The sequence below is a fragment of the Phyllopteryx taeniolatus genome, chromosome 1 (genome assembly GCF_024500385.1).
Source record: "Phyllopteryx taeniolatus isolate TA_2022b chromosome 1, UOR_Ptae_1.2, whole genome shotgun sequence".
In the NCBI taxonomy this organism is placed as follows: Eukaryota; Metazoa; Chordata; class Actinopteri; order Syngnathiformes; family Syngnathidae; genus Phyllopteryx; species Phyllopteryx taeniolatus.
The window spans coordinates 48093680-48108336 of record NC_084502.1 but is presented as its reverse complement, the minus strand read 5'-3'; the positions used below and the strand labels follow the sequence as shown (position 1 = coordinate 48108336).

The 14657-nt window shown below is 44.8% G+C and overlaps 1 protein-coding gene and 1 long non-coding RNA gene across 4 annotated transcripts in view; one reads left to right on the top strand and one right to left on the bottom strand.

The window, feature by feature from the left end:
• Positions 1-14300, top strand: part of LOC133489989 (fibroblast growth factor 14-like) — a 78208-nt gene extending 63908 nt beyond the window's left edge. For all 3 annotated transcript variants that reach the window (XM_061799392.1, XM_061799411.1, XM_061799402.1), the window contains exons 4-5: positions 5427-5625; positions 5882-14300. In XM_061799392.1, coding sequence (XP_061655376.1) covers positions 5427-5625; positions 5882-6030 — 348 coding nt within the window. In that variant the 3' untranslated portion in view covers positions 6031-14300. The remainder of the gene's footprint in view (positions 1-5426; positions 5626-5881) is intronic.
• Positions 86-1634, bottom strand: LOC133489998 (uncharacterized). The gene is made up of 3 exons (XR_009792079.1): positions 1104-1634; positions 870-1023; positions 86-741 (listed from the first exon to the last, which is right to left on the bottom strand). It is a non-coding gene; the product is annotated as an uncharacterized LOC133489998 (long non-coding RNA).
• Positions 14301-14657: the final 357 nt, after the last annotated feature.

The window sequence follows — 14657 nt, the reverse complement described above, 5'->3', positions numbered from 1 at the left end:
ACATGAAAAATACAAAACCAATTTACACAAAACCTGTGTAAGGGTGGGGCATGGGCCAGGACTGTTGATTGATGCATCTCTCTCTATGCAGCAGGTGGGTATTTATAGTATGAGGGTGAGCTCATCCAAACTGGGATTGTTTTGCCTTGGTAGAGGTATACACTATTCAGTGCCATTCTAGCGTGCTCTGTTTTTAGTGGCTAGTAGGTCCGCCTAAAATGTTGGTGCCCTCCCATTAAAGAAAGAAAAACCTACACGGTATGTGCAAATGCTGAAAAAACATAAAACTGCCAACAGTAATAATTGATAATCATTTGCAGAAAATGAACCAATGAAAATCAGCCATTGCTTTATTTTTGTGGTTCAACGGAATTATTTAAAAAACAAATTCATTAATCAAGCCTGGACTAAAATGTGATATTCTTCAAAAAGATATACACTTTGACAAGTCACATCAGCTTTATGTTTACAGAAGCAGAAATGAAGCCTATAAAGCAAAGAACAAGCTTAGTCCTAACCACAAGTCATGGGTCCTCCAATATGGATGTATATCTGTGCCATCAGATTTGGAATCTGAATTATCCATCCATCCATTTTCTGAGCCGCTTCTCCTCACTAGGGTCGCGGGCGTGCTGGAGCCTATCCCAGCTGTCATCGGGCAGGAGGCGGGGTACTACTAATACTGAATTTTTTTTACCCTCAAAATATTCATAGTACTTTTCATCTGCAAAAATTGTTCAGCTGCAAATGCAACATTCAATGTGTTTAGTTGCAAATTCAACATTCAGTGTCAAATATTCAATGTATCCAGTTGCAAATTCAACATTCGATATACGTTGTCTGGTTCAACTTACGTTACGACAACTTACATGGTCCTTAAAGCAGGTACTGGTAGCTTTGGCACTGTGTGCAGGTGCCAAGTCCTGTCGGAAAATGAAATCTGCATCTCCATAAAGTTCGTCAGCAGCAGGAAGCGCGAAGTGCTCTTAAACTTCCTGGTAGAAGGCTTCGTTCACCTTGGATCTAAGGAAACACAGTGGACCAATACCACCACATGTCATGGCACCCAAACCATCACTGACAGTGGAAAATTTACACTGGACCTCAAGCATTGTGGATTCTGTGCCTCTCCTCTCTTCCTCCAGACTCTGGGACCTTGATTTCCAAAGGACATGCAAAATTGACTTTCATCAGAACATTGGAGCACTCAGTAGCAGTCCAGTCCTTTATGTCTTTAGCCCAGGCGAGATGCTTCTGTCTCTTGTTCAAGAGTGGCTTGACATAAGGAATGTGACAGCTGAAACCCATGTCTTGCATACGTCTGTGCGTGGTGGTTCTTGAAGCACTGACTCCAGCTGCAGTCCGCCCTTTGTGAATCTCCCCCACATTTTTGAATGGGTTTTGTTTTACAATCCTCTCCAGGGTGCGGTTATCCCTATTGCTTGTACACTTTTTTTCTACCACATCTTTTCCTTCCCTTCGCCTCTCTATTAATGTGCTTGGACACAGAGCTCTGTGAACAGTCACCTCTTTAGCAATTACTGTTTGTGTCTCACCCTCCTTGTGCTAGGTGTCAATGGTTGTCTTGTGGACAACTGTCAGGTCAGCAGTCTTCCCCATGATTGTGTAGCCTACAGAACTAGACCATTTAAAGGCCTTTGCAGGTGTTTTGAGTTAAGTAGCTGATTAGAGTGTGGGAACAGGTGTGTTCAATATTGCACCTCTCCACAATATTCTGTACTCAATTTGGGGTTTTCGTTTGTTGTCAGTTTTAATCATCAATATAAAAAGCAATAAACACTTGAAACATGTCAGTCTGTGTGAGATTAATGTATACATTATCCAAGTTTCACTTTTTAAATGTAATTTTTTTTCATGATATTCTAATTATGCGGCACGGTGTATGACTGGTTAGAGCATCTGCCTCACAGTTCTGAGGTCCGGGGTTCAATCCCCGGCTCTGCCTGTGTGGAGTTTCACTCCGATTTCCTCGCACATCCCAAAAATAGGTTAATTGAAGACTCTAAATTGCCCGTCGGTGTGAAAGTGAGTGCGAATGGTTGTTTGTTTATATGTGTGCCCTGCGATTGGCTGGCAACCAGTTCAGGGTGTATCCCACCTCCTGCCCATGATAGCTGGGATAGGCTCCAGCACTATATGGATATTCTAATTATATGACCAGCACCTGTGTGTGTGTGTGTGTGTGTGTGTATATACATATATATTTACATACACGCACACATATATACATATACATATCTATGTGTGCGTGTGTATATATATATATGTATATATATATATATATATATATCCATCCATTTTCTGAGCCGCTTCTCCTCACTAGGGTCGCGGGCGTGCTGGAGCCTATCCCAGCTCGGGCAGGAGGCGGGGTACACCCTGAACTGGTTGCCAGCCAATTGCAGGGCACATACAAACAAACAACCATTCACACTCACATTCACACCTCGGGGCAATTTTAGAGACGTCACTTAACCTACCATCCATGTTTTTGGGATGTGGGAGGAAACCGGCGTGACCGGAGAAAACCCACGCAGGCACGGGGAGCACATCTGCCTCACTGTTCTAAGGGCCTAGGTTCAAATCCCAGCCCGCCTGTGTGGGGCGGGCTGGCATCTGTTCTCCCCGTGCTGGGGGGGTTTTCTCCGGACACTCCGGTTTCCTCCCAAATCCCAAAAACATGCGTGGTAGGTTGTTTGAAGACTCTAAATTGCCCATAGGTGTGAATGTGAGTGCAAATGGTTTGTTTATATGTAGCCTGTGATTGGCTGTTGACCAGTTCAATGTGTACCCTGCCTCTCGCCCGAAGATAGCTGGGATAGGCTCCAGCACACCTGCGACCCTAGTGAGGATAAGCGATACAGAAAATAGATGGATGGATACATGAAGGTATAGGACTACTGCTACTTCCATGCTAATTTTTGTTACCCAGTCAATGGTGTTTTCAATTGTGTGTGAGCATTAAGCTGACTGTTTTTTGAATGAAGCTCTTTGTTTGTGTTGCATTTAAATGTACAATGTGTGTAATTATTTTTGTTTAATTTTACAGTAACAGTAAAGTACACAGTAAAGTACAGTAGCAGTTTAACAGTATCTCCTCACCTGTTGTATCTTGTTGGGCTTGAGTTTGAAATAAATATATTTGCATAAGTTAAGCATATTTGTCCACTCATATGTTGATGAGTATTAAAAACTTTAAAATACCAAATACAAAATGTGTAAGTAATCCTGATTAAGAATTGTAATCGATTGACAGCTCTATTTTTTATTTGTTAATTATTTTGTCAGTTTCAAGTAGTTTTTCATTGTAGGATACCAGGTACCAACAATTTTGTCCAGGTATGTAGATATTGCAAGGCTGCTCTCTGCGACCTGGTGCAGCAAGGGAGCATGATATTCCACATGTTTGTGGCACTTTTTCTGTTTGATCATATGTGCCTCGCATGCACAGTACACATCCAAGTCAAAAGATACCACAGAGCACACCCATGTGCACTGTGACGCAAAAAGAAGACTGATGGATAAAATGCAAGATAGCAAATACAATTTAAGAAGAGAGCGGGAGAGAATCTCCTGCTGTTTTTCCCACCAGGAGGCTGTTGTTGTCATCCTCCTGGCTTTGTGATTTATTTTCCCTCTTTTTCTTCATGTCCCAGTTTCACTCCGCCCTGTGCTCTTTCATTCATTCTTTTGCCCTTCTGATATTTAGATATGATGACAGGACCGAGCACCGCTGAAATGACTCACCTGGCTTCAGCTTCAGCGTGAAACAGCTTTTATTCTAAAAGCAGCTTTAAATGATGCATGGCCTCTCTGACCAGCGCAAACATGAGCCGGGCACCGTGTGCATCACAAAAGATGATCTTCTTCAACAAATGAATAATGAATCTTGTCCCAAGGTCGAGACTAAATATGTACGACCTATTCAGTGCCCCAAAGATCCTCTGACTGTTTCAAATCAGAGCAGTCACCCACGCATAATTGGTGGCGGCATGCTAGTGTCATTGATACAGCATTGAATCTTCATCAGCTGCCTCGTTTTGTCACCAACCAATTATTTAGTCACATTTCATAGCCGAACAAATGCTCCTGAACCTCCCTCCATTCATCCCCTAGAGCCACAAGTGTGTGTGTGTGTGTGTGTGTGCACGTGTGCGTACATATAATGTACTCGCAGCTGCTTACTGGCGCCCCAGAGACGACTTCCCACAGTCGTGTTCTGGAAGAACAAGCTTGTCAGGAAGAACTATTATAGTATGTTAAATTACTGAGTGGTCGTCGTGTACATTTCTTTATGTCTCACGTTTATAGCCCACCAACCACTCCTTGCACACACACACACTCACGCTCACACTGACCCCTCCCCCTCAGCGCTGGTTGGTTGCCACGGCTACATTGTCTTCCTCATGTTGCTATGAGACTCGGACCGGCAAACCTGAGCTGAATGACAATGTGTCTGTGGCTCAGGCAAGAGGCCCACAACAGCCAATAAGAGGAGGCCCAGACAAACATACCCAACAAGGGGTTTATTTGGGCCTTATGAGGGGTTCTTCATCAATATGTTTGTCAATCTTGCCACACGGTTTATTCATGGGAAAAGATGACTGGGATATTATCCCTCCACACTCATTCTCATTGCCATTTCTTTGTTGTCTGTGAGCAGGATTTAGTACTTAAATGACTTGCTGGAAACTTTGTGGAGATGGGGGTGGGCCATAATGGAATCTGTTACAGTTGGAATTTGATTAAATGAATTTGATTAACCAGTTCCCAGGTGTCTTAATAAAAGCTCGCTGACATTCCTGCATCCAAATTAAAGCATAAGGAATTTCAGCAAATTTAACATCCACTTGTCGCACTCAAATCAAATCAAATTTTCTATCTCAGCCAAATGTCGAGTACAGCTTTCGTGACCATGATGTGAGTAGCGCTAGGCATACAATCAAGTGAGCGGCTGCTCAGTGTTGCCCACTGAGGTATAGAGAAGGACACAAAGCGGAAAGTAAAGCTTAACCTCGATAGTTTAAACATTGGTCAACCAATTTTAAATAATTTAGGCTCCAGCACGCCTGCGATCCTAGTGAGGATAAGCGGTAAAGAAAATGGATGGATGGATGTTCTCTACACGGCAGCCTGATTACTTCTTTTTGTTCAGGACAAAAGAATGAATGTGAACATATCACCTTGGACACTTTTTTGACTGGCTAATCAAATAGCTCATCAAAACAATCAACAGATGGGTGTGTTTATGAGAGGCGTTGGTGACTCTTGTATGTCAAGCACCTTTTTATTCCTCTCAGGAACTGTGCAACATTTCTTCTTTCTCCTCATTTTGTGTAAGGGTCTCTGATATTGTGGAAAAGGGAACAACTACAGTGCTGAACGTCTTTTCATGCCTGTCTCCTCAGGAAACGTTCACCCCAGAGTGCAAATTTAAGGAGTCTGTGTTTGAGAACTACTATGTGATCTACAGCTCCATGCTGTACAGGCAGAAGGAGTCTGGCCGGGCCTGGTTCCTGGGCCTCAACAAGGAAGGGCAGGCCATGAAAGGCAACAGAGTTAAGAAGACCAAACCAGCTGCACATTTCCTACCTAAACCTATAGAAGGTAACTTCCACTCGCCTTAATGTTTTAGTACAAAATGTAAAAATGTATCTACTGTATGCGTGTGTTTATCCACGTTACTGGATGTAAACAGATGGTTTGAGAAGTTTTTCATCACAGATTTTTGCAATCACTAATTACTATAAAACACAAATTTCCATTTTCTCTTTCCTTCATTATTCCCCCTTATTTCATTAACGCCATTCATCCTTTGTCTCCTCATCTCCCCCTTGGCCACCTCCCTACCGAACCTCTCTAGTTGCAATGTACAGAGAGCCTTCACTGCATGACATAGGGGAGGCGGCGCCTAAGATCGCCGGGGGCCCGCCTTCCAAAAGCACAACCAGCGAGCCAGTGGTCATGAATGGCGGAAAGCCTGTCAGCAAACCTGCCAAGGAGGAGACATAGCCCGCTCCTCCCCACCCCTACATCCCCTTTCCACCCACAAGCAACCAGAGGCCAGGAAAAGTAAGCGATTCTGCAACAAATGCAACAAAAAAAACTCAGTCAAGTTGAGACCGGTCAACAGCAAGTGCGCACCCAGCACCCCACTGCTCACATTGTAAGACAGAACTGCTGTTGTCGGCGGCTGAGGGGCAAAGAGGAAGAAGATGAAGTGGCAGCAGTGTGATCTCGCCTTGCCCGAAAGGGTATTCTTAAAATGAAACAAACAAACAAAGATACAAATGTGTCATCTCCACCGATGTTTACCTGTGACAGTCTGTTACTTAGAGGCCTGCTTGTCCTCCTCTGATAGTGTTCAGTTGCCAGGTATGCTTGCCTCAAACACACACACACACACACACACACACACAAACACACACACACACACAAGCTCCACAGAATGGATTTGAAAGCATCCAGATAAACATAATGGAGTGCTAAAGATGCATCTGATCTGAAAACACAATGTTCTGTATCTGACCTCACCAGTTTGGTTCTTATTTGACAGATACGGTCGAGCATGCTTCTTTATTCCTTTGTATGCAGTTGGTTTAAGGACACAAAACGCTGGTGAAGACCGAGCTTGCACAGTTGTACAGATACAGAATAGACTTCAGTTGCTACCTCCCTGCCAAGCACCTAAAGAATGCTACCACCTCGTACATATGTAGCCATTCAAGAATTCTGGCAAGGACCTCTTCAAATTGGCATGTAGCTATAACCGAAGAGATTTAACATGTTTGGAGCCCCCAAGCAAATGAAAGCAGAGCTTTGAGCAGCATTACTGTTTACATGAAATAGCAAAGGACACTTAGAATGTAGCTGAAGGGAAAAGCGCAAAGCTACACTCTCAGAGACAAAGTACATAGCTGTACTTACAGTACAGTGATGGTGTACAACGGCTTGGACCCATGACTTTTATTGTTTGGATGCTGAAAAAGGTACAAACAGCATGGCATCGAACAAATAGTCTTGTGTACCACACACGGGGACTGTACCTTGTGGGACAAAAGTGAGCTCTCATTTATGACAGTGTATCATAACCTGCTGCCTTCACATTAACTTGTATTTAAAGGTAGGAGGGCAAAAGTGAACAGGGTAAATCATGTTAAAGCTGCAATGTGTCGATTATGTGAAGCGTGACATGTGACATGCAGGTATTGTAGTGATAACGGTTTTTAACATGGTGATTTTAGCCAGAGATGGTTGGACCGTAACTATAGCGCAGAGACTTTAGCCACAATCAGAATATCACATGATGAACTTGTGTGGCTAACCCTCAGCACAACGAAAGCAAACCAAATAGATTCCTCACTGTGACCATCAACATGGCTCTAATCTGTTCAGGACTTTAAGCCTTGTTCAAGAACCAGACTTTCTGTTTAGACGCCAGTGAACTGAACTGGTAGTTGTTTAGAAACTGTCCCTTAGAAGGTAAGGATACTGTGATACCTCTTGTCTTGTCTGTGCCAGTGAAAGAGATGCTGCGGTTCAGGATGGCAATGGAGCAGGGGTGGGCACACCAATTTCACCAACTTGAATTAGGATGGACATATCTATCATAAAAGGACGCACAAAAATGTCTCAATGTCTCCATGTCAGTCATTTTGGTCCAAACCAGCCATTTATGGTACCAATGGAGGACCTGTGATACTGTATGAGGAAATGGGAAAAAATGGGTGTAGCAGAGAAGTATGTTAGACTAGACCAGGCCATGTACAGTATGTGAACAATAAGACAGTGGTGAGGTGTGCTGTTGGAGTGACAGAAGACTTCAAGGTGGAGGTGGGACTACATCAAGGATCCTCTCTGAGCCCCTTATTATTTGCTATGGTGATGGACAGATGATCTCTGTGGACTATGATGTTTGCAGATGACATTGTAATCTGAGGTGAGTAGGGAACAGGTGGAAGAGAACCCAGAGGTGCACTGGGCAGATGAACAATGAAGGTCAGTTGCAGCAAGACAGTGCATGAATGAAAGGGAGGCCAGTGGATTAGAAAAGGAGAACATGCAGAAGTTCTGATTCTATTATTAAAATACATTATTTTACATATTTTACATACACATTTGACTTTTGTAAGGCTGTGTGACCAATCAGACGAGCTGTATCGCCTCAGCAACAGGTTGTCAGCACCATGGGCCAAAGCACTGACACACAAAGGCTTCACAGTTGCAGAAACACCTGACTGGAGGGGGCAGTGTGCCGTACCCTCATTTCTCGTACAGCGACGTCTTGTTCAATTGTTTGCGCTGCAATGACTTGTCTGCTACGCACCTACGACAACAAATTATTGCGAGCTCAGTATTCCTATCACGAAACTGTCATTATAACTGTATTTCTGCTGTCGTCTCAATGGGAAGTTGTTGTAGATTGTCTGATCTGATGCCATTTGGTTTATATACAGTGGAACCTCTGTAAAGTCGAACACCACAGCGCTTGTACTATTTGCAAAGGCACACCATCTTTTCAAAAAAGAAAATTATGCCTGTAGATTGCAGATCGTGAGATCGCAATTAAGCGAGGATCAAAGGAATAGCTGCTTTTTGATTTTTTTTTTTTTTTACACAAACACTACTTACAAAAGCAACAGCCTAAACGTGAGGTGTGAAGAGGAGAACAGAAAAAGAGAAGAAGAGTTTCAAACAAATTATAAGGCCGATTTTGAGCCTTCTTAACCCCTTCTGATCAGTCGGCAAAGGCCTAATTATAATAATAAAAAAAAAACGAAAAAAAGTTAATCCGAGGTTTAGGATGTGCTATGTGTGATTTTTTCATTTGTATTTTTTTATTTCCCCCCCCCCCCTCTCCGATTTGCTTGGAAAACGATCAGGGCCGACAATCGGAAAAGTTAAACGTTAAATATTTACAATCATAAATCCTAATATGTGTGGTCAACACAGAGTTCTGCTGAGCTTTTGTAATACTTTCTCCTACTCTTCCTACTTTTTGGTTTTCATCAGTCTAGATGCCCTGTGGCACCATGCTACCTCTCACAGGTATTAATTGGTACTATGCCAGACATCTGGCAATATGGTTGCGTGTGTGTGGTGTGCTGTGGTGGTCACTTGAATACAACACACGCTGTGTAAGAGCAATAAGTACGCATACACATTTTTTCCCCTCATCATATATGCATTCCTCGCATTTTAAAAACAAAGACGGAGAACTTAAATTGGTTAAGATGTTTAAAATCCTATACATACCGTTCCATTCTTCCCTCACTTGTGAAGACCCCAAACTATTTGAACTCCTCCACTTGAGGCAGGATCTCATCCCCGACCCGAAGAGGGCACTCCACCCTTTTCCGACTGAGGACCATGGTCTTAGATTTGGAGGTGCTGATTCTCATCCCAGGTGCTTCACACTCGGTAGCGAACCGCTCCAGTGAGAGCTGGAGATCACAGCTTGATGAAGCCAACAGAACCACATCATCTGCAAAAAGCAGAGATGGAATACTGAGGCCACAAAACCGGACCCCGTCTACAGCTCGGCTGCACCTAGACATTCTGCCCATAAAAGTTATGAACAAAATCGGTGACAAAGGGCAGCCTTGGCGGAGTCCAACCCTCACCGGAAACGAGTCCGACTTACTGCCGGCAATGTGGACCAAATTCTGACACCGGTCGTACGGGGACTGAACAGCCTCTATCAGGGGGTTCGGTACCCCATAGTCCCGAAGCACCCCCCACAGGAACCCCCGAGGGACACAGTCGAACGCCTTCTCCAAGTCCACAAAACACATGTAGATTGGTTGGGGGAACTCCCATGCACCCTCGAGGACCCTACTGAGGGTGTAGAGCTGGTCCCCTGTTCCACGGCCAGGACGAAAACCCCACTGCTCCTCCTGAATTTGAGATTTGACTTCCCGATGGACCCTCCTCTCCAGCACCCATGAATAGACGTTACCAGGGAGGCTGAGGAGTGTGATCCCCCTGTCATTAGAACATACCCTCCAGTCCCCCTTTTTAATAATGGGGACCACAACCCCTGTCTGCCAATCCAGAGACACTGTCCCCGATTTCCTCTCATTCTCTCCTCCCAGACTCTGCTTCCTCATGGGAAGTCTTCGTAGTATTCTCCCCACCGAGACACAACGTTCCGAGTCGAGGTCAGCAGTACCCCATCCTCACTATACACAGTGTTGATGGTGCACTGCTTCCCCCTCCTGAGACGCCGAATGGTGGACCAGAATTTCCTCGAAGCCGTTCGGAAATCGTTCTCCATGGCCTCACCGAACTCCTCCCACACCCAAGTTTTTGCTTCAGCGACCACCAAAGCTGTATTCCGCTTGGCCAGCAAGTACCCATCAGCTGCCTCAGTAGTCCCAGAGGCCAAAAAGGCCCGATAGGACTCCTTCTTCAGCATCTCTCACCGCTGATGTCCTCCAATGGGTTCAGAGATTGCCGACACGGCACAGGCACCGACTACCTTACGGCCACAGCTCCGGTCGGCCGCCTCAGCAATGGAGGCGCGGAACATGGTCCACTTGGACTCAATGTCCCCAGCCTCCCCCGAGACGTGGGTGAAGTTCTGCCGGAGGTGGGAGTTGAAACTCCTTCTGACAGGGGATTCTGACAGAGGTTCCCAGCAGACCCTCACAATACGTTTGGGCCTGCCAGGTCGGACCGGCATCTTCCCCCACCATCGGAGCCAGCTCACCACCAGGTGGTGATCAGTTGACAGCTCCGCCACTCTCTTCACCCAAGTGTCCAAGACATGCGGCCACAAGTCCGATGACACGACCACAAAGTCGATCATCGAACTGCGACCTACGGTGTCCTGGTGCCAAGTGCACGTGTGGACACCCTTATGCTTGAACATGGTGTTCGTTATGGAGAATCCGTGGGGACCACAGAAGTCCAATAACAGAACACCACTCGGGTTCTGATCGGGGGGGTGTTCCTCCCAATCACGCCCTTCCAGGTCTCACTGTCATTGCCCACGTGAGCATTGAAGTCCCCCGGCAGAACGATGGACTCCACAGTAGGAGCGCTCTCCAGCACCCCCTCCAAGGACTACAAAAGGGTGGGTACTCTGAACTGCTGTTTGGTGCATAGGCACAAACAACAGTCAGGACCCGTCCCCCCACCCGAAGGCGGAGGGAGGCTACCCTTTCGTCCACCGGGGTGAACCCAAATGTACAGGCACTTAGCTGGGAGCCAATAAGTAAACCCACACCTACTCGGCGCCTCTCACCGTGGGCAACTCCAGAATGGAAGATAGTCCAACCCCTCTCAAGAGGACTGGTACCAGAGCCCAAGCTGTGTGTGGAGGCGAGCTCGACTACATCTTGTCGGAACTTCTCGACCTAACACACCAGCTCATGCTACTTCTCTCCGAGAGAGGTGACGTTCCACGTCACGAGAGCCAGCTTCTGTAGCCGGAGATCGGATCGCCAAGCTCCCCGCCTTCGGCCACCGCCCAGTTCACACTGCACCCAACCCCTATGGCCCCTCCCACACGTGGTGAGCCCATGGGAAGGGGACCCACATTACCCTTTCGGGCTGTGCCCGGGCGGGCCCCATGTGTGCAGGCCCGGCCACCAGGCGCTCGCCTTCGAGCAGCCCCAGACAACTTAGCTCCTAGGATCATTGGGACACACAAACCCCTCCACCACGATAAGGTGACGGCTCAAGGAGGGGTGATACAATGTTATCAAGGATTTAACAAACATCCCGTTTAATTTTGGTTTCCTGAAAAGTAATGGCCGGCATGGTGAACGACTGGTTAGCACATCTGCCTCACAGTTCTGAGGACTGGGTTTCAAATCCCGGCCCCGCTTGTGTGGAGTTTGCATGTTCTCCCCATGCCTGGGTGGGTTTTCTCTGGGTACTACAGTTTACTCCCACATCCCGAAAAAAAACATGCGTAGTAGGTTGATTGGAGACTCTGAATTACCCGTAGGTGTGAATGTGAGTGTGAATGGTTGTTTGTTTCTATCTGCCCTGCGATTGGCTGGCAACCAGTTCAGGGTGTACCCCGCCACTCGCCCAAAGATAGCTGGGATAGGCTCCAGCAGCCCACGACCCTAGTGAGGATAAGCGGTGAAGAAAATGGATGTGTGGATGAAAAGCGATGGTTTTGGAGATGCGAGGTGACATCCATTGTTATTCAACAACAAAGTTCATGAAACACATTCGCTGCATCTGTGACAAGACTAACCTTCACATTGATTTCTAAATTTGAACAAATCGGAGGCCCTTAGAGGTTCCACTGTAGACCAAATGTTCACATGCTCTCGGCTCCAGTGTGCCTCACACAATGTTCCACTGTGAGGGCCATCTCTTGATGAGTCTTTTGGCCAGTGTTGTAATTGTCTTTTGTAGACAAAATGTGGCTCTTTTCTGTGTATTGTAGCACTCGTGTCACGCTATTATGGTTGCTAGGAAACGATCAGAAAACAAGCCCTGACAATCATGCCTGTCATCATTTTATCCCACCAGTAGAGTCCCGGGGATAAACTGGATAAAGTTGTCTGTCCAACAACACAGAGATCACATTCCAATTGTGTGTGTTGTTCTTCACAGTATACATGAGCTCTCATCGTAGGCCCAAAAAATGTTTTTTTTTCTCAGTTGTGACATTTTTTTAAAAATGGTTTGATTTGAGCTGATGTTATCATTGGAACCCTTCTGACCCATGGTACATAACCAGCATCATGTAAAATTGGAGTTGGACACATTATGGTCATCATGCAGTACATGTTGTTTTTTTACTGGGAAGGAATGTTCTTCATTGTGCATTATCAATCTTCAGCTTGTTGGGTTAGCACCTGGGAGAATGCAGCTTTTGAAGATCTCTCACACGTGTTCAAGAATAATTTCCGGGGCCATGGACCAAAGATGCAGATACGTATAACAGGGTCTTCCAGGTTCCTAATCACACCTCCCAATTAAGGTGAGCATCTCCATAGTTAGCCTGGCTGGTGCCAAAGCTACAATTATGAGCTCTAACTGCACTCTGTGTGCAAAGAAAGAGCATATGCTTTAATTAGAAGGGAGCAATCATGACAAACCTGGAAATCTTTTTAATTTCCACTCATGTACCATTGCAAGGGGCGTGTGTTTGAGCGTGGACCTGCAGCCGTAGCTTGTCAGCAGCGCGGGCACGTTTTAGTGACACAAGCCAAGGACACGTGACGGTTAGAACTGTGCTCATGATGTAGCCTGTTTCCTTCAGGTTCACTCTGTTCCTCGAATAGAAGAACGCCTTACTACATGCATACACTTGTCAATGATCCTTTGGTCCACTCTGTTGTCTTGGCTGTAAAGAGGTTAGCCAGAGCACTTATCCCCACCTCCTTTCACTGCTTGGACTTTTCCACTTGTTGCACGTGTTCTAAAAAGGTCCAGAAACATGGGGTGGTAGGGGCTAATGCATGTGGTCATGTCGGAAATATGTAATGAATACAAATCAGCATGTAGCCAAGGGGTGGGTAAAATCTGTTCTTTAATCCGGCCCGTTGAGCATTTCCATTATCAAGAGTCTTGTTATATTTGTTGCATTAATTTAAATGGATTCCCCCTAATTAAAGTAGCATTTATTCATTTTCATGTATTTATTTGTTTAATTGATTTGTTTTAAATATCACGTGGGTTTACTCTGGTTTCCACTTGCATTCCAAATAACATGCTTGTTAATTAAAAATGAATAGTTATTTGTCTAAAGCTGGTATACGTAAACTCCAGCTCACAGGTGAGCCTCATGAGGATAAGCGGTATATATGAAACATGATCATTATTTATATTTATTTATTAAAATTAGGTATTTTAAAGACACTTTAACTTTTCTTTAAATCTCAGCTACAAATTACCTGGCTCATCTGTCCTTCTTAAAAGTTGAATGTGGCCCCTAAGCACAAAGATTTGCCCACCACTTATATAGTCCAACTCTGCTACTACTGTAATTTGCACTGGACGAAATGCTTTACAGTCTGATGGATGGTGTCTTTTTTTATTTATATATTGTCTTTCATGTATTTTTGTTTTTCGGCTCGTGTAAAGATTAATGGCACCAGTAATTAAAGCAAGCTGATGCCCAGCATTTCACCAGTGTTAATCCTGTATTGTTACAGTAAGTTGGTAGCAAAATGTTGCGAGTGCTTACTGTCTTTCAGTATATGTTCAGTTCCACTAACATCCATAATATGCAAATATTGTACAGTTTGTGTCCAACTTATTGTATACACACAGATCAGAACAATATTAAATAAAAGATTTATAGAAAGAAAGCATGACTTGTTGAGTTACTTATGTATTGCCTGCAATACACTGTGTTGATTTAATAAATCACAACATTAAAAAAAAAAAAAACACATCACACATTTGCACACACTTCCAGATGAGCCAATGAGCAGCCAATCATGATGCACTTGGACTTTAAACACACAAGGACTAAAGAATTGTGTTCACTTGTAAATGATGTAATTTACTTATTTGTCTTTGCAGTGCAGAACAAAAAGATACAGTGAAGGCCTTATCTTACTCCATATTAAAAGCACAGCTGCAAAGCAAAATGTCACAGTTCGGCATCATCGGTCACCTGTGTGCTCTTCCGGTGTTTTTCCATTCACCCTTCCATTCTGCCA